Below are 20,314 nucleotides of genomic sequence, written 5' to 3'. Positions count from 1 at the left end.
CCTCCAACCATTACCTAATATATATGTGTGTGTTGCACCAAAAACAAATGAATTGAAATGCTGATTCAAATATGTTTTATGTTGATTGGTCACATGCTGGTAACTACTTTAATTATGGCTGGATAAGTATTCATTCCCTCAGTGCGAGCTAACACACACACACACACACACACACACACACACACACACACACACACACACACACACACACACACACACACACACACACACACACACACACACACACACACACACACACACACACACACAGCACACACAGCACACACAGTACACACACAGCACACACTAACATGTCCTGGAGGACTGGTACTGGAGCGATAAAGTCTGAGTCACATACAGTGCAGGCAAACACAGAGATGTCAGCTAGATGAAGCTGTAGAGTAAATTAATCAAGCCTGGCTGTTGTTTCCCTCTCAACGCTGACTATCCCTGAAGTTGCCAAGCACAATTTACAAACAAATGTAAAATTCACAAATGGCCTGGAGGAGAAACAGAGATCTAGAGAGGGAAGAAGAGGCCGGTGAGGATAGGGAAGAGGAGGCAGGTGGGGAGAGGGAAAGGGAGACAGGTGGGGAGAGGGAAAGGGAGGCTGGTGGGAAGAGGGAAGGGGATGCCGGTGGGGAGAGGGTAGAGGAAGCCGGTGGGGAGAGGGTAGAGGAAGCCGGTGGGGAGAGGGTAGAGGAAGCCGGTGGGGAGAGGGAAGAGGAAGCCGGTGGGGAGAGGGTAGAGGAAGCCGGTGGGGAGAGGGAAGAGGAGGCCGGTGGGGAGAGGGAAGAGGAGGCCGGTGGGGAGAGGGAAGAGTAGGCCGGTGGGGAGAGGGAAGAGAAGGCTGGTGGGGAGAGGAAAGAGGAGGCCGGTGGGGAGAGGGAAGAGGAGGCCGGTGGGAGAGGGAAGAGGAGGCTGGTGGGGAGAGGAAAGAGGAGGCTGGTGGGAGAGGGAAGAAGAGGCTGGTGGGAGAGGGAAGAGGAGGCTGGTGGGGAGAGGGAAGAGGAGGCTGGTGGGGAGAGGAAAGAGGAGGCTGGTGGGAGAGGGAAGAAGAGGCTGGTGGGAGAGGGAAGAGGAGGCCGGTGGGGAGAGGGAAGAGGAGGCCGGTGGGGAGAGGGAAGAGGAGGCTGGTGGGGAGAGGAAAGAGGAGGCTGGTGGGAGAGGGAAGAAGAGGCTGGTGGGACTACACTAGTCTTTGTTTGACTGACTGTACAACAGTGTTTTTGCTAATTGCTTGCCATTGTTACGAGAACGGACGCTACCGAGTCATCGCAATGCATGATGGGAGAGTGACCGCTGTGCCTCCGCCTGCGCCTCGGAGCTTTGAGCTTGGTTGTCACGGCAGCAGAGGCAGATGCGTGTTGATGAGTGTGTGTGAGTGTCTGTGTTGGAGATGGAGAATGTAATTTTGCATAGTAGTGTGTCTTCCATTGTAGTCTAACAATGTTCTAATCTATCCTATTCTACTATAAATCATACAGCGTTATTAGAATTCCATGATTCTAACCACATCTGTGAGAGGAACAAACAGGCCATCGTTTGGGGGTTTCCCCTCTATGAATCAATCACGTTTTATTTGTTCAGGGTCTATCTTCTTAGAGCCTGAGAGAACTCTCATCACATTTAAGGTTATTGGCATGAAGGAAAGTACTTTTCTTTAAGCTGCATCTCTCCAGCTGTGTTTTGATAAAAGTCAAGGTGGAGAGAGAGAGAGAGAGAGAGAGAGAGGGAGACGAAATGCAGGTGCTTCTGTTTATCTTCCCTTGGGTCTTCCTCATCTCTCTTCTACTCATCCTCTCTTCAGTCTCTCCTCCTGCTACCTTCTTCTCTCTTCAGTCTCTCCTCCTGCTACCTTTGTCTCTCTTCATCTTCTCCTCCTGCTACCTTCTCTCTTCAGTCTCTCTTCCTGCTACATTCGTCTCTCTTCATCTTCTCCTCCTTCTACCTTCTTCTCTCTTCATTTTCTCCTCCTGCTACCTTCTTCTCTCTTCAGTCTCTCCTCCTGCTACCTTTGTCTCTCTTCATCTTCTCCTCCTGCTACCTTCTCTCTTCAGTCTCTCTTCCTGCTACATTCGTCTCTCTTCATCTTCTCCTCCTTCTACCTTCTTCTCTCTTCATTTTCTCCTCCTGCTACCTTCATCTCTCTTCAGTCTCTCCTCCTGCTACCTTTGTCTCTCTTCATCTTCTCCTCCTGCTACCTTCTCTCTTCAGTCTCTCTTCCTGCTACAGTCGTCTCTCTTCATCTTCTCCTCCTTCTACCTTCTTCTCTCTTCAGTGTCTCCTCCTGCTACCTTTTTCTCTCTTCATCCTTTCCTCATCCTCTCCTCCTGCTAGCTACTTCTATTCCACCCGCAGAAAATATTGATCCGGTAGCTCTCTAAATGCAATTTAAGAGCAGAAGGAAATTAAATAGTGTCAAAGTTTTAAAAAATGTATCCAAAAGAGGGTGGAGAAAAACACAGCAAAGTATTCATCATTTAATTGAATGAGCTAAATTACAAGCCAGAATCATCCCTCCATGTATTTCTTCTTTTCCCCCTCTCCCTCTCTTCTCTCCACTGGTGGCTGGCGCTGAAAGGCTTTCCTTGTGTTGCTAGGCATTGCTAAGCAACAGTTTGAACCGATTCTCTGTCAGTTCTCCATGGTTTGCCGTCGATGCCCGGAGGGCTGGCACTGGGAACGGGGCACCATCACCACCGCAGCAGGGCTGGGGCCGTCCGCCAGCCTGAGGCTCCTGCAGATAGGTCTAGAGCAGAGCAACGTCCCTGTGGCCCTGCGAAAGCTTCCTCGGCAGGCATAGGGATGTTACTGCCGAGCTAATGATGCCGGGGCCAACGATGAATCATATCCGGCCCGGGGCGCCAAACACAAGGGTTAGCGTGGGGTCACCCTCGCTGAAAGAGAAACATCACGCCTCACCATTCTTGGGAACCACATCACGAAGCCCCCACAGTAACATCTAATGTTGGAATCATACTTCTTCTGTCGGAGAATGAAAGAGTCACAGATTTGTATTGAGTGTTGTTGAATAGTTGTTTGAGTTTGACGATAACCTAATGACAAAATGTTGAGGAGAAAACGTTGAAGTTTGAGAGTATTAAAGAGTTTTCTTACACTAATTCCTGGTAATATTAAATGTTATCGGAAAACATTCCAAAGGAAGTCTCTTATGAATAACGTGTCACTCAAAACAGCATTCATACAGATTCTTTGTTGTGTTTTTGTTTTCATTCCCAGTGATTGACGCATTATAATCACGCCAATAAAACACAATGTTTTGTCTCCTCTTTCTTCTCCTCTGTCCATTGTATTTCAATAGAGCCCAAAGTGTGCAGGCCATGTATACTGACTAACTGACTAACTGACTGACTGACTAACTGACTGACTGAATGACTGAATGACTGACAATGAATTACGGACTAACTGACTGAATGACTGAATGACTGACTGACTAACTGACTGAATGACTGACTGACTGACTGACTGAATGACTGAATGACTGACAATGAATTACGGACTAACTGACTGAATGACTGAATGACTGACTGACTAACTGACTGAATGACTGACTGACTGACTGAATGACTGAATAAATGACAGACTGAATGAATGACTGAATGACTGATTGGCTGACTGAATGACTGAATGACCCCCTGACTGCATGACTGAATGACTGACTGACTGACTGACTGACTGACTGAATTAATGAATGACTGACTGAATGAAACTGACTGACTGACTGATTGACTGACTGACTGACTGACTGACTGACTGACTGACTGAATGAATGAATGAATGAAGCTACTCTGCTTGGCAACCTGGCTGTCATCAGGAAGGGCAAATACAGCCACATGTATGTGTCCAAAATGTCACCCAATTCCCTTAACAGTGCACTACTTTGGACATGGATCCATATAGGGCTCTGATCAAAAGTAGTGCATTAGTGAGTAAGGTACCATTTCAGACACACCCATGGCTTGTTTTTAGCTGTCATTCTCCCCGAGTCTCCCCTAAGGTCAAGACAAAATCAAACCAGGGATGACTCTTTTCCACCCCGCTCCTAACCAATCAGCAACACCATTACTGACCTGTCTCTACTCATTAAAACCACTCTTTATAATCATCCCATAGCCTCGGATCGTTCACCCCCCCCCCCAACTTATAATTTCAAACAACTTTTCAGGTCCCCACGTTCCTATATGGACCCCATTAGGAATTCTTATATGATTAATGTCATGTAACTCCTCTGTTATATCACTGAATATCAATTGTGCTGCGGTGCTGCGGGGCCACTGACAAAATACAAGTGCTTCAGTAAATTTAACGAGAGCCCAGAACCCCAGCCACAACGTTGAATAATTCAGCCATCAAATGGTAAGAGCCTCTCTAGAGATACTTAGCAATTAAATTAGTCTATATTGTGCATTCACTGCCATCCATATGGATCCTATAAGAAATTGTCGGCTATTCGGGCTCCTATATTGTAGTGTTGTGATTGGAGCTGCCAGTGGTGGCTAGTGCAGTGAGCGACTGTGTTACCGTGTCTGGCGGGCGGATGATAGCAGTCAGTTGACGTGCTGTGTCAGCGCGTCAGATGTATTTTTAATGACCACAGAGACCCAGGGAGAGGTAGCTGGTGCATAGGGACTGATCTGGGACCAGTATAACCTGCCGCCTGATTTTTACACGGACACACACATACCTCCACAAAGTAAAGCCATCCCACTGACTGAACGAAGCCCAGGTCCCGGTAATGATAGCATGTGTGAGCTTGCGATTGGCTGTCAGGATGATTGACGGCAGGGCTCCAGAGCTCATTATCTCGCCCAGTGTTATTACAGCTCTGTGATTGGACGTCCCTCTAGCCCCCAAGTAAACTGCCTGGCACAAGTAGACAAAGTTTTTATTTTCAACTGGCTTCTCCAAGCAGCAACCCTGAGCTGAGGACAACCTGCTGTCTGAATAGGTGCTCTAAAAAACCTCCTCCACCAACTTATTAACAATGAGCCATCATTCAAGATGCCTTTCCTAACTCAGTACACAATGCTGGCTTATACAAGCAAATGCTGTTGAACAGTTCAACACAAACACATTTATGTGCAAGATAGATGAAGTAAACAAACAAAAATTGGGGGAAAAGATCAGGACTAGGTTGATCTACAGGAAGGTTGGGGGACAGATCAGGACTAGGTTGATCTACAGCAAGGTTGAGGGACAGATCAGGACTAGGTTGATCTACAGGAAGGTTGGGGGACAGATCAGGACAAGGTTGATCTACAGCAAGGTTGAGGGACAGATCAGGACTAGGTTGATCTACAGGAAGGTTGGGGGACAGATCAGGGCAAGGTTGATCTACAGGAAGGTTGGGGAACAGATCAGGACTAGGTTGATCTACAGGAAGGTTGGGGGACAGATCAGGACAAGGTTGATCTACAGGAAGGTTGGGGAACAGATCAGGACAAGGTTGATCTACAGGAAGGTTGGGGGACAGATCAGGACAAGGTTGATCTACAGGAAGGTTGGAGAACAGATCAGGACTAGGTTGATCTACAGCAAGGTTGAGGGACAGATCAGGACTAGGTTGATCTACAGGAAGGTTGGGGGACAGATCAGGATAAGGTTGATCTACAGGAAGGTTTGGGAACAGATCAGGACAAGGTTGATCTACAGGAAGGTTGGGGGACAGATCAGGACTAGGTTGATCTACAGGAAGGTTGGGGGACAGATCAGGACAAGGTTGATCTACAGGAAGGTTGGGGAACAGATCAGGACTAGGTTGATCTACAGGAAGGTTGGGGGGACAGATCCGGACGAGGTTGATCTACAGGAAGTTTGGGGAACAGATCAGGACTATGTTGATCTACAGGAAGGTTGGGGGGACAGATCAGGTAATCTGTTCAAGTTGTCCTTCAATAAACAGTAGCCTGACTTTGTAAATTTCTCTAACTTTGCCACTCTCTCTCTCTCTCTCTCTCTCTCTCTCTCTCTCTCTCTCTCTCTCTCTCTCTCTCTCTCTCTCTTTTCTCTCTTTCTGTTTCTCTCTCTCTGTCTGCATCCCTCTCTCTCTCTCTCTCTCTCTCTCTCTCTCTCTCTTCTCTCTCTCTCTCTCTCTCTCTCTCTACCTTCTTCTCTCTCTCCCTGCTCCCTCTAGTCTATCCGAGAGGTGACAGGCTATGTGCTGGTAGCTCTGAACCAGTTTGACTACCTGCCCCTGGAGAACCTTCGCATCGTGCGGGGCACCAAGCTTTACGAGGGACGCTACGCCCTGGCCATCTTCCTCAACTACCGCCGCGACGGCTTCTACGGCCTCAAACAGCTGGGCCTTCGCAACCTCACAGGTCAGGGGCCCAGTGCAGACTATTCTAAACTCACCTGTGTGACTCAGTCACACCATCTTTCCATTTCTCTCACTTCCTCCTTCTCTCTATCTCCCTAGCCTGCTTATTGTTCTGTCCTTCTCTCTATCTCTCTATCACTTTCTCCTTCTCTCTATCTCTCTAGCCTGCTTATTGTTCTGTCTTTCTCTCCATCTGTCCATCACTCTCTCCGTCTCTTGATCTCTCCAACAGTTTCTCCATGGTCTGATGGTCTATCTCAATCAAAACTGTGGCCTCCATGGTTTGCTGAGGGATGGGGCTGGGGGAACGATAACTGTGGCCTCCATGGTTTGTTGAGGGATGGGGCAGGGGGAACGATAACTGTGGCCTCCATGTTTTGCTGAGGGATGGGGCTGGGGGAATGATAACTGTGGCCTCCATGGTTTGCTGAGGGATGGGGCTGGGGGAACGATAACTGTGGCCTCCATGGTTTGCTGAGGGATGGGGCTGGGGGAATGATACTTGTGGCCTCAATGGTTTGCTGAGGGATGGGGCTGGGGGAATGATAACTGTGGCCTCCATGGTTTGCTGAGGGATGGGGCTGGGGGAATGATAACTGTGGCCTCCATGGTTTGCTGAGGGATGGGGCTGGGGGAATGATAACTCTGGCCTCTCCATGGTTTGCTGAGGGATGGGGCTGGGGGAACGATAACTCTGGCCTCTCCATGGTTTGCTGTGGGATGGGGCTGGGGGAATGATAACTCTGGCCTCTCCATGGTTTGCTGTGGGATGGGGCTAGAGGAATGATAACTCTGGCCTCTCCATGGTTTGCTGAGGGATGGGGCTAGGGGAATGATAACTCTGGCCTCTCCATGGTTTGCTGTGGGATGGGGCTGGAGGAATGATAACTCTGGCCTCTCCATGGTTTGCTGAGGGATGGGGCTAGGGGAATGATAACTCTGGCCTCTCCATGGTTTGCTGTGGGATGGGGCTGTGGGAACGATAACTCTGGCCTCTCCATGGTTTGCAGTGGGATGGGGCTGGAGGAATGATAACTGTGGCCTCCATGGTTTGCTGAGGGATGGGGCTGGGGGAACGATAACTGTGGCCTCCATGGTTTGCTGAGGGATGGGGCTGGGGGAATGATAACTCTGGCCTCTCCATGGTTTGCTGAGGGATGGGGCTGGGGGAATGATAACTCTGGCCTCTCCATGGTTTGCTGTGGGATGGGGCTGGAGGAATGATAACTCTGGCCTCTCCATGGTTTGCTGAGGGATGGGGCTAGGGGAATGATAACTCTGGCCTCTCCATGGTTTGCTGAGGGATGGGGCTGGGGGAATGATAACTCTGGCCTCCATGGTTTGCTGTGGGATGGGGCTGGAGGAATGATAACTCTTGCCTCTCCATGGTTTGCTGAGGGATGGGGCTGGGGTATTGATAACTCTGGCCTCCATGGTTTGCTGTGGGATGGTGCTTGGGGAATGATACCACTATCATATCCATTGACTGAGCTATGGATATAAAGACTGTCAGTCCTAGATATTTTCATGAAAGGTGTACAAATATATTGTAAAGCATTAAAAGAGAGTTAAATATGAGGTTATTATAGCCTAAGGCAGCTTAAGCCTATAAGGTGTTTATACTCTTCAAAACCAATGGCTGTACAAATTACCATTGAATAGCAGTGGGTCTCACAGATTGTGCTTTTACGAAACCAAGAAATTGTAATAATGTAGAGTCTTTAGCTTTGCTAAATTGCGGAATAGTTTCAGAATACACAGAAAATGTATTGTAATGTCATTGTCACGTCTGCGCACCGGCGCAAAGGAAGGCTCTGGCCATGGAGCTGGGTTGGCCGCCGTGCCTGAACTGAGCACCGGCGCAGAGGAAGGCTCCGGCCTTGGAGCGGGACTGGACGCCATGCCTGGACTGGGCATCGGCGCAGGTTGCACCAGACTGATGACACGCTCCTCAGGTCGAGTGCGTGGATCCGGCACAGGACACTCCGGGCTGGAGAGGCGCACTGGAGGCCTAGTGCGTGGAGCCGGTGCAGGTGGCACCGGACTGTTGACACGCACTTCAGGACGAGTGCGGGGAGCTGGCACAGGATGTACCGGACTGGGGAGGCGCACTGGAGGCCTGATGCGTGGAGCCGGCACAGGTGGCACCGGACTGGTGACACGCACTTCAGGGCGAGTGCGGGGAGCAGGCACAGGACGTACCGGGCTGGGGAGGCGCACTGAAGGCCTGGTGCGTGGAGCCGGTACAGGTTTCACCGGACTGATGACACACACTTCAGGGCGAGTGTGGGGAGCTGGCACAGGACGTACCGGACTGGGGAGGTGCACTGGAAGCCTGGTGCGTGGAGCCGGTACAGGTGGCACCGGACTGGTGACACACTCTTCAGGGAGGGTGCGGAGAGCTGGCACAGGACGTACCGGACTGGGGAGGTGCACTGGAGGCCAGATGCGTGAAGCCGGCACAGACTTCACCAGACTGCTGACAGGCTCTTCAGGTCAAATGTTGAGCAGAACACACTTGACCAACATCTCTCTCCTCTCTCTCTCCCCCAACTTCTCCATCGCCTCCCTGGCGGTCTCTGGCTCTTCCCTCTGCTCAGCAGCCAGCTCCATGTGCCCCCCCCAAAAGAATCTTGGGGTTTCTGTGGCAGTGGACTGGTGACCCGCTCTTCCAAACGCCTGCGTTGCCGCATACTCCTAGCTAACCCCTCTCTCCGGTATCCTTCCTCACACTGTTCCATCGACTCCCAGGCGGGCTCTGGCACTCCCCGCTGCTCAGTCGACCACCCCTCGTGCCCGCCGCAAAACAATCTTGGGGTTTCTGTCGCCTCGGTCCCCGGCGCCGTCGCTGTCCTTCCTGCGTCCCCTGCAACTCCCGCCAAGGAAGGGTCTCGTGTCCTCCCATGATCTCCTCCCATGTCCAAAACTTCTTTACCTCATGAACACGCTGCTTGGTCCTTGTGTGGTGGGATATTCTGTCACGTTTGTTGAAATGAGTGGACCAAGGCGCATCGTGCTTAGAGTTCCACATTATATTTAATAGTGAAACTTACAACAAAACAACAAAGAATATAACAAACGTGCAGTCACGGAGCGCACAAAGCACTAACCAAAACAATATCCTACAATGCAGGTGGGAACAGGGACTCCTTAAGTATGATCCCCAATTAGAGACAACGATAATCAGCTGCCTCTAATTGGGAACCATACTCAAACCCTAACATAGAAATGTAATTGACTAGAACACCCCCTAGTCACGCCCTGACCTACAACACCATAGAGAACCAAGGGCTCTCTATGGTCAAGGCGTGACAGTCATAGAATAGAAGAATCCTCTGACATTTCTTTTAAAATAAATGGTTGTGTTCAACCTTCGCTTCACACATTTTGACATTTAACCTCTCTGGGCCAGTGGGACGTTTGCGTCCCACCCTAGTCAACAGCCAGTGGAATCGCGTGGCGCGAAATACAAATACCTCAAAAATGCTATAACTTCAATTTCTCAAACATATGACTATTTTACACCATTTGAAAGATAAGACTCGTTAATCTAACCACGTTGTCCGATTTCAAAAAGGCTTTACAGGGAAAGCAAAACATTAGATTATGTCAGGAGAGTACCCTGCCAAAAATAATCACACAGCCATTTTCAAAGCAAGCATATATGTCACAAAAACCAAAACCACAGCTAAATGCAGCACTAACCTTTGATGATCTTCATCAGATGACACTCCTAGGACATTATGTTATACAATACATGCATGTTTTGTTCAATCAAGTTCATATTTATATCAAAAAACAGCTTTTTACATTAGCATGTGATGTTCAGAACTAGCATACCCACCGCAAACTTCCAGTGAATTTATTAAATTACTCACGATTAACGTTCACAGAATACATAACAATTATTTTAAGAATTATAGATACAGAACTCCTTTATGCAATCGCGGTGTCAGATTTTAAAATAGCTTTTCGGCGAAAGCACATTTTGCAATATTCTGAGTAGATAGGCTGGCCATCACGGCTAGCTAATTTGACACCCACCAAGTTTGGCCCTCACCAAACTCAGATTTACTACAAGAAAAATTGGATTACCTTTGCTGTTCTTCGTCAGAATGCACTCCCAGGACTTCTACTTCAACAACAAATGTTGTTTTGGTTCCAAATAATCCATAGTTATATTCAAATAGCTCCGTTTTGTTCGCACGTTCAGGTCACTATCCGAAGAGTAATGCGCGAGCGCATTTGTGACAAAAAAAATCGAAATATTCCATTACCGTACTTAGAAGCATGTCAAACGCTGTTTAAAATCAATTTTTATGCTATTTTTCTCGTAAAATAGCGATAATATTCGAACCGGACAACGTTGTATTCATTCAAAGACTGAAAGAAAAAAATTGAGAAGTCTCGTGAATGCGCATCTCAGTCTCACTGTCCCCAGGCAGGCCACTTACAAACTCTGCTGTTGTACCTAGCCCAGAGACAGGAGACACGTCATTCCGCTTTCTGGCGGCTTTAGAGAGCCAATGGAAGCCTTAGAAAGTGTCACGTAACAGCACAGATGCTGTAATGTCGATAGAGATGCAACAGAAGGACAACAAATTGTCAGACAGGGCACTTCCTGCATGGAATCTACTCAGGTTTTGGCCTGCCATATGAGTTCTGTTATACTCACAGACACCATTCAAACAGTTTTAGAAACTTTAGAGTGTTTTCTATCCAAATCTACTAATTATATGGATATTCTCGTTTCTGGGCAAGAGTAGTAACCAGTTTAAATCGGGTACGTTTTTTATCCGGCCGTGAAAATACTGCCCCCTAGCCCCAACAGGTTAAAATGTTTGTTGTTTAGCAGATACTCTTATCCAGAGTGACTTATAGTTAGTGCATTCATCTTAAGGTAGCTAGGTGGGACAACCACATAGTCTCATAGTAAGTAAAATGTTCCTTAACAAAGTAGCTATCAGAAAAGTCAGCGCTAGTAGGCTAAAGGTCAAGTGCGATTTTTAGTTCACGAAAGGCAAGGGTGATATTTATTATATTTATTTTTGTTATGGGGGTAGTGGGATTAGTTAAGATACTCTTTGAATTTATCGTTTTTTTCTTCGGATGATGGGCAGGGACTCTGCTGTCCTAGCATCAGGGGGAAGGGGGTTCCACCGTAGGGATGCCAGGACAGAGAAAAGCTTTGACTGGAGCGGGAGCTGACCTCCCGTAAGGATGGGAGGGTCAAGAAACTGGAGGTGGCAGAACAGAGTGCTCGATTTGGGGTGTAGGGTTTAAGCCTAGCCTGAAAGTAGGGAGGGGCAGTTCCCCTGGCTGCTCCGTAGGCAAGCACCATGGTCTTGTAGTGGATGTGAACTTCGACTGGAAGCCAGTGTGCGGAAGAGGGGGGAGACATGGGAGAATTTGGAAATGTTGAACACCAGGTCGGTTGCGGCATAAGTTGCAGGGGTTTGTTGGCACAAGTGGGGAGCCCAGCCAACAGTGTGTTGCAGTAGTCCAGACAGGAGATGACAAGTACCTGGATTAGGACCTGCACCGCTTCCTGTGTGAGGTAGGGTCGTACTCTGCAGATATTGTAGAGCATGAATCTGCAATCACTGCTTTGATGTTTGCAGAGAACAACAGGGTGTTGTCCAGGGTCACGCCAAGGTTATTTGCACTCTGGGAGGGGGACACCGTTGAGTTGTCAACTGTGATGGAGAGGTCTTGGAGTGGGCAGGCCTTCCTCGGGAGGAAGAGCATCTCTGTCTTGTCGAGGTTGAGCTTGAGATGGTGGCCTGACATCCAAGCAGAGATGCGAGTCATCACCTGGGTCTCAGAAGGGTGAAGGTAGTTGAGTGTCATACACATAACAATGATAGGAGATACCATGTGAGGATATGACAGAGCCAAGTGAATAGAGAGCAAAGGAGAGGGCCTAGAACCAAGCCCTGGGGGACACCAGTAGTGAGAGCATGTGGTGCAGACACAGATCCTCTCCATGTCACCTGGTAGGAGCGGCCCGCCAGGAATGATGCAATCCAAGAATGTGCAGAGCCTGAGACACCCAGCCCTGAGAGGGTTGAGAGGAGGATCTAATGGTTCACGGTTGTCCAAGGCAGCAGATAGATCTAGGAGGATGAGAACAGAGAGAGAGAGACAGCTTTTGCAGTGTGGAGAACATCAGTAACACAGAGGAGAGCAGTTTCGGTTGAGTGACCAGTCTTGAAGCCTGACTGATTAGGGTCAAGAAGATCATTCTGGGAGTGATAGCGAGAGAGTTGGTCAGTGTTTGGAAAGAAAAGAAAGAAGGGATACCGTTCTGTAGAGGGTTTGTATGTTGGTATCTTGAGGAGGGGACGCAGCCAGTGGTCAGGGATGAGTTGATGAGGGAAGTGAGGAATGGGCAAAGATCTCCAGAGATAGTCTGAAGAAGGGAAGAGGGAAAGGGGTCGAGTGGGCAGGTTGTCAGTGGGCCAGACCTCACTAGTCACAGGATTTCATCTGGAGATAGAGGGGAGAAAGAGGTCAAGGCGTAGGGTAGTTCTGTGTGAGTGGGACCAGTGGACTCAATAGACGTAGTAAATGGAAAGCGGATGTTGTCGACCTTCTTTTCAAAGTGGTAGACAAAGTGGTCCACAGAGCGGGAGGGAGGGGGAGAAGGTGGAGGGTTAAGGAAGAAGGAGAATGTGGCAGAGAGTTTCCTACCGTTACACCCACCCACAGCTGAAGCCAATTTAATACCCCACGCTTTTAATATCATTTTTTGCACCCGAGTTTCATATTTAGACAAATTAAGTCGGACGCCCTCTTGTGCAGGGAGATGAAATGGCTCTGAAAAAAGCCACGTGTTTCAGTTAATTAACTTTTCTGTTTACAGAGTAGCCGGCTCGGATACTAGGTTGTTTCATGGAGTAGTTTGAAATTAAAGATAGTTGTAGAGACTGTGGCCTAGTAGTCACACACCTGGAGCTATCAAATGTATCTCATCCCAGAGACCGGGGTTCAATCCCTGCGTCTACCTTTGGTCCTGAGTCTTGCCTCCTCATTTGTATCTGTATTGTCTCAATAAAGCAATAACAAATAAAAAAGAAGAATGGAATTCTATATTAATTTAATAGATGTAAAGTCCCCTGTTTAGGGGCCTGCATGGTTCTGGTACCGGTTCCGACCGTCATTTTGGCTTATAAGTTGATCTGTAGACACCGTATGGCTTGCATTGAGCAGTAGCCTTGTATATCTCTTCTGCCTGTTACACGTAGAATGTGAAATCTGATGCCACTTGAAGCTGGGCTGTCCCTCCAATCATTTCATTTGCTCTTGCAACTGTCCATCAACTCCTGGCTGAACCTGACGTCACAGCTACTGGCGAAGCACATGCCTGAAATCCTTACAGTGCGTCTTGTTTTTGTCACTCTAGCACATTCAGAGATAGATTTATAGCCAACTTTATCAAAGTAATTCATAGATTTTAAACAAAAAACACTTTCTGCTTGTCGTAGACGGATATGAGATGAAAGGAGAGTTCTTAACGAATTCAGGAAGCCAAGCTAGAGCTTTGTGTGACGTTCTGTGTGATGCTCTGTGTGACGTTCTGTGTGACGTTCTGTGTGATGCTCTGTGTGACGCTCTGTGTGAAGTTCTGTGTGAGGTTCTGTGTGACGTTCTGTGTGATGCTCTGTGTGACGCTCTGTGTGACGTTCTGTGTGAGGTTCTGTGTGACGTTCTGTGGGACATTCTGTGTGACGCTCTGTGTGACGCTCTGTGTGACGTTCACAGCGGTGGGGGCAAATGTTTTGATCAAGAGAGACCTTTAGAAAAGATGCACAATTTCTCTACCACTGAAAATATGAATATGTATTTTACAGTTATAATGAATGGGAAATCTTATAGTGATTTTATAGTTGGATTATAATATATTTAGAAAGCATAAAAGGGATTTCAAGCCTTATTCATACAGTTTTGTTGAATAGGAAATGCATCATATAAAATATTTCAAATATTCAGATTTGGGTCCAAGAGCTGGTGTCCTCAAAAGTGACTACATCTCAGAAATGTATAACTATTTTGACCAGAAAGGATAACATTTAGTTACATTTAAGAGGAATAAAGCTAGTCATGCAACAGCATATGAAGCTCACGCAAGCCTATACATGTAGAGACATGTCTGTCTATCTGCTTGCCACTTTTTATTCCCCAGGTGTCAGATATTAATGAATTAGCTTGTTCACTACAGTGGCTGGTTATAACTAGTGTATTAAGTCAGGTGTCTGTGGTGTCTGGTTATAACCAGTCTATTAAGTCAGGTGTCTGTGGTGTCTGTTTATAACCAGTCTATTAAGTCAGGTGTCTGTGGTGTCTGTTTATAACCAGTGTATTAAGTCAGGTGTCTGTGGTGTCTGGTTATAACCAGTCTATTAAGTCAGGTGTCTGTGGTGTCTGTTTATAACCAGTCTATTAAGTCAGGTGTCTGTGGTGTCTGTTTATAACCAGTCTATTAAGTCAGGTGTCTGTGGTGTCTGGTTATAACCAGTCTATTAAGTCAAGTGTCTGGTTATAGACTGGTTATAAACAGACACCACAGACACCTGACTTAATAGACTGGTTATAACCAGACACCACAGACACCTGACTTAGTAGACTGGGTATAACCAGACACCTGACTTCATAGACTGGTTATAAACAGACACCACAGACACCTGACTTAATAAACTGGTTATAACCAGACACCTGACTTAATAGACTGGTTATAACCAGACACCACAGACACCTGACTTAATGGACTGGTTATAAACAGACACCACAGACACCTGACTTAATAGACCTACATGTACAAATTACCTCGACTAACCGGTACCCCCTGTATTTTTTGTAGGTATTTTTTTAAACTGCATTGTTGGTTAAGGGCTTGTAAGTAAGCATTTCACTGTAAGGTCTACACCTGTTGTATTCGGCACATGTGACAAATACAATTTGATTTGATTTGATTATGACAGCAAAACCTTTTTAAATAAAGTGTATTGTAATAAAAATAAAAGCTTTTCTTCCTTAGAATTGTGATCATATCATACATACACACATTTGTTGATTGTGAGAACCTTATTTTGCAACCAAGTTACAGACCACTTCAAGGCTCTTGCTCGCATCCCGCTAATCTCCTTTGGAAGAGCTGTCTGTGTTACACATGAGTCTCAGACTGCAGTCCATCTACCAACTAATAAAAGCTTGTCTAAGCTTCGATGATGTATGATAAAGCATTGCCTACTGGTTATAACCAGACACCACAAACACTTAATAGACTGGTTATAAACAGACACCACTGACTCCTGACTTATTAGACAGGGTATAACCAGACACCTGACTTAATAGACTGGTTTTAACCAGACACCACTGACTCCTGACTTAATAGACTGGTTATAACCAGACACCACAGACACCTGACTTAATAGACTGGTTATAAACAGACACCACAGACACCTGACTTAATAGACTGGGTATAACCAGACACCACAGACACCTGACTTAATAGACTGGGTATAACCAGACACCTGACTTATTAGACAGGGTATAACCAGACACCTGACGTATTAGACTGGTTATAACCAGACACTACAGACACCTGACTTAATAGACTGGTTATAAACAGACACCACAGACACCTGACTTAATAGACTGGGTATAACCAGACACCACAGACACCTGACTTAATAGACTGGGTATAACCAGACACCTGACTTATTAGACAGGGTATAACCAGACACCTGACTTATTAGACAGGGTATAACCAGACACCACAGATACCTGACTTAATAGACAGGGTATAACCAGACACCACAGACACTTGACTTAATAGACAGGGTATAACCAGACACCTGACTTATTAGACTGTGTATAACCAGACACCTGACTTATTAGACTGGGTATAACCAGACACCTGACTTAATAGACTGGTTATAACCAGACACCTGACTTATTAGACAGGGTATAACCAGACACCTGACTTAATAGACTGTTTATAACCAGACACCACAGACACCTGGCTTAATAGACTGGTTATAACCAGACACCACAGACACCTGACTTAATAAACTAGTTATAACCAGACACCTGACTTATTAGACTGGGTATAACCAGACACCTGACTTAATAGACTTGTTATAACCAGACACCTGACTTATTAGACAGGGTATAACCAGACACCTGACTTAGTAGACTGGGTATAACCAGACACCTGACTTAATAGACTGGTTATAACCAGACACCACAGACACCTGGCTTAATAGACTGGTTATAAACAGACACCACTGACACCTGACTTATTAGACTGGGTATAACCAGACACCACAAACACCTGACTTAATAGACTGGGTATAACCAGACAACTGACTTAATAGACTAGTTATAACCAGACACCACAGACACCTGACTTAATAGACTGGTTATAAACAGACACCACAGACACCTGACTTAATAGACTGGTTATAACCAGACACCACAGACACCTGACTTAGTAGACTGGGTATAACCAGACACCTGACTTCATAGACTGGTTATAAACAGACACCACAGACACCTGACTTAATAAACTGGTTATAACCAGACACCTGACTTAATAGACTGGTTATAACCAGACACCACAGACACCTGACTTAATAGACCTACATGTACAAATTACCTCGACTAACCGGTACCCCCTGTATTTTTTGTAGGTATTTTTTTAAACTGCATTGTTGGTTAAGGGCTTGTAAGTAAGCATTTCACTGTAAGGTCTACACCTGTTGTATTCGGCACATGTGACAAATACAATTTGATTTGATTTGATTATGACAGCAAAACCTTTTTAAATAAAGTGTATTGTAATAAAAATAAAAGCTTTTCTTCCTTAGAATTGTGATCATATCATACATACACACATTTGTTGATTGTGAGAACCTTATTTTGCAACCAAGTTACAGACCACTTCAAGGCTCTTAAAGTGACTATGCATAGATAACAGAGAGTAGCAGCCGCGTAAAAGGGGGGGGGGGGGGGGGCAATGTAAATAGTCTGGGTAGCCATTTGACTAGATGTTCAGGAGTCTTATGGCTTGGGGGTAGAAGCTGTTTAGAAGCCTCTTGGACCTAGACTTGGTACTCCAGTACCGCTTGCCGTACGATAGCAGAGAGAACAGTCTATGACTAGGATGGCTGGAGTCTTTGACAATTTTTAGGGCCTTCCTCTGACACCGCCTGGTATAGAGGTCCTGGATGGCAGGAAGCTTGGCCCCAGTGATGTACTGGGCCGTACTCACTACCCTCTGTAGTGCCTTATGGTCAGAGGCCGAGTAGTTGCCATACCAGGCAGTGATGCAACCAGTCAGGATGCTCTTGATGGTGCAGCTGTAGAACCTTTTGAGGATCTGAGGACCCATGCCAAATCTTTTCAGTCTCCTGAGGGGGAATAGGTTTTGTCGTGCCCTCTTCACGACTGTGTTGGTGTGCTTGGACCATATTAGTTAGGAACTTGAAGCTCACAACCTGCTCCACTGCAGCCCGTCGATGAGAATGGGGGCGTGCTCGGTCCTCCTTTTCCTGTAGTCCACAAGCATCTCCTTTGTCTTGATCACGTTGAGGGAGAGGTTGTTGTCCTGGCACCACACGGCCAGGTCTCTGACCTCCTCCCTATAGGCTGTCTGATAGCCCTCCTGCTGACGTACCTTGGAATGATGGCTCACCACAGGGAGGATGAGACACATAAAGAGGCTGAGAAAGTGCCCAGTCCAGGTGAATCATTACTTTGTGTGAATTCTACCACCTTTGCCCACACCATGTCATGAATCGGCATCTCTCTATATCTCTCTGTCTCTCTTATGTAAAGTAAAAGGATAGGTTGATTATGCAGTATTCATCACTAGAATGTAGCCTTGAATCTTTTAAATTGTAGTTCCATTGGTTTTGGCCCCTGTTCTTTTCTCTTAGCATGGATCAGACTGCGTTTCTCTGCTGTGCTCTGGGCATTATGAGTATGTCCCCTGGAAGAGAGCAGAGTGGAGAGTAGAGACCTTCAGCTGGATCAGTTAGAGAGGTGATCTGAGACTCACAGCGGCAATACGGTGTCTATATTAGGACAGCGTCATGCATCCATGATGTGTATGGTGTCCATGGTGTCCATATTAGGACAGAATCATGCTTTCATGGTGTGTATGGTGTCCATATTAGGACAGAATAATGTGTTCATGGTGTGTATGGTGTCCATATTAGGACAGAATAATGTGTTCATGGTGTGTATGGTGTCCATATTAGGACCGAATCATGCGTCAATGGTGTCCATATTAGGACAGAATTACACATCCGTAGTATCACAACTAAGCACTGAGATGCAGTGCCTTAGACCGCTGCGCCACACGGGAGCGTTAAAGGAATCCCCTTCACATATGTGATCCACCTTGCTCATACATCAACTTTGTAAGTAGAGTTTAGTAAAGCTAGTCTGGTTACAGTGATAAAGGACTCTGAAGGACCTCAAAGTATTCAGGGCACGGTGACATCTTCTGCTAGTAAATCAGTGTGACGTCTTTGATTCCAGCCACCTCAGCCGGGAATAAGGAGAAAGTGGGATTTCTCTCCTTTCTCTCCGTCTCCTCTCAAATGTCCGCTCATCCTCACTGTTTTCTCCTGTGCCACCCCGCCATCCCATCCTCCTATCTATCTATCTATCTATCTATCTATCTATCTATCTATCTATCTATCTATCTATCTATCTATCTATCCTATCTATCTATCTATCTATCTATCTATCTATCTATCTATCTATCTATCTATCTATCTATCTATCTATCTATCTATCTATCTATCTATCTATCTATCTCTCTCTCTCTCTCTCTCTCTCTCTCTCTCTCTCTCTCTCTCTTCTCTCTCTCTTCTTTCTATCACTGTCTCAGTGTTTTCCTCCAATCCTTCACCTCTCCCTCTCTTTCTGTCTCTTGTTGTCTCTCTTTCTCTCTAAACATATGTCTTTGGAGTCATTTCCAGATTTCTGGCTGTAAAATGTGTTGGGTCTGAGCACTCATGTACTGTATGTGCTTGTTTGAGAAGCTGGCATGTATAGTGGATAGTTCTGCTGTCTGTCTGTCTGTCTGTCTGTATGTCTGTCTGACTGACTGGGAAAAATGTTATATAATTCCCTTACTCTCTTGTAGTCTTACCGACGAGGCTAGCACTTGTAGTCTTACCAACGAGGCTAGTGCTTGTAGTCTTACCGACGAGGCTAGCGCTTGTAGTCTTACCGACGAGGCTAGTGCTTGTAGTCAACAACGAGGCTAGTGCTTGTAGTCTTACCGATGTGGCTAGTGCTTGTAGTCTTACCGACGAGGCTAGCGCTTGTAGTCTTACCGACGAGGCTAGTGCTTGTAGTCTTAACGACGAGGCTAGTGCTTGTAGTCTTACCGATGTGGCTAGTGCTTGTAGTCTTACCGACGAGGCTAGCGCTTGTAGTCTTACCGATGTGGCTAGCGCTTGTAGTTTTACCGACGTGGCTAGTGCTTGTAGTCTTACCGACGAGGCTAGCGCTTGTAGTCTTACCGACGAGGCTAGCCCTTGTAGTCTTACTGACGAGGCTAGCGCTTGTAGTCTTACCGACGAGGCTAGCGCTTGTAGTCTTACCGACGAGGCTAGTGCTTGTAGTCTTAACGATGTGGCTAGCGCTTGTAGTCTTACCGACGAGGCTAGTGCTTGTAGTCTTACCGATGTGGCTAGTGCTTGTAGTCTTACCGACGAGGCTAGAGCTTTAGTCTTACCAACGTGGTTAGTGCTTGTAGTCTTATCGACGTGGCTCATGCTTGTAGTCTTAATGACGGGGCTAGCGCTTGTAGTCAACAACGAGGCTAGTGCTTGTAGTCTTACCGACGTGGCTAGTGCTTGTAGTCTTACCGACGTGGCTAGTGCTTGTAGTCTTAACGACGCTAGTGCTTGTAGTCTTACCGACATGGCTAGTGCTTGTAGTCTTACG

At 46.7% G+C, this 20,314-nt stretch overlaps 1 protein-coding gene across 1 annotated transcript in view; it reads left to right on the top strand.

Moving 5' to 3' along the window:
* Window positions 1–20,314, top strand: part of LOC106574937 (receptor tyrosine-protein kinase erbB-4) — a 534,764-nt gene that overhangs the window by 299,919 nt on the left and 214,531 nt on the right. The window contains exon 3 of the mRNA XM_082963634.1: window positions 6,158–6,344. Within this exon, the coding sequence (XP_082819760.1) occupies window positions 6,158–6,344 (187 nt within the window). The remainder of the gene's footprint in view (window positions 1–6,157; window positions 6,345–20,314) is intronic.

The sequence above is a fragment of the Salmo salar genome, chromosome 17 (assembly GCF_965601325.2).
Source record: "Salmo salar chromosome 17, fSalSal1, whole genome shotgun sequence".
NCBI lineage: Eukaryota > Metazoa > Chordata > Actinopteri > Salmoniformes > Salmonidae > Salmo > Salmo salar.
The sequence above is the reverse complement of the archived record's forward strand: the minus strand, read 5'-3'. Positions and strand labels throughout refer to the sequence as shown.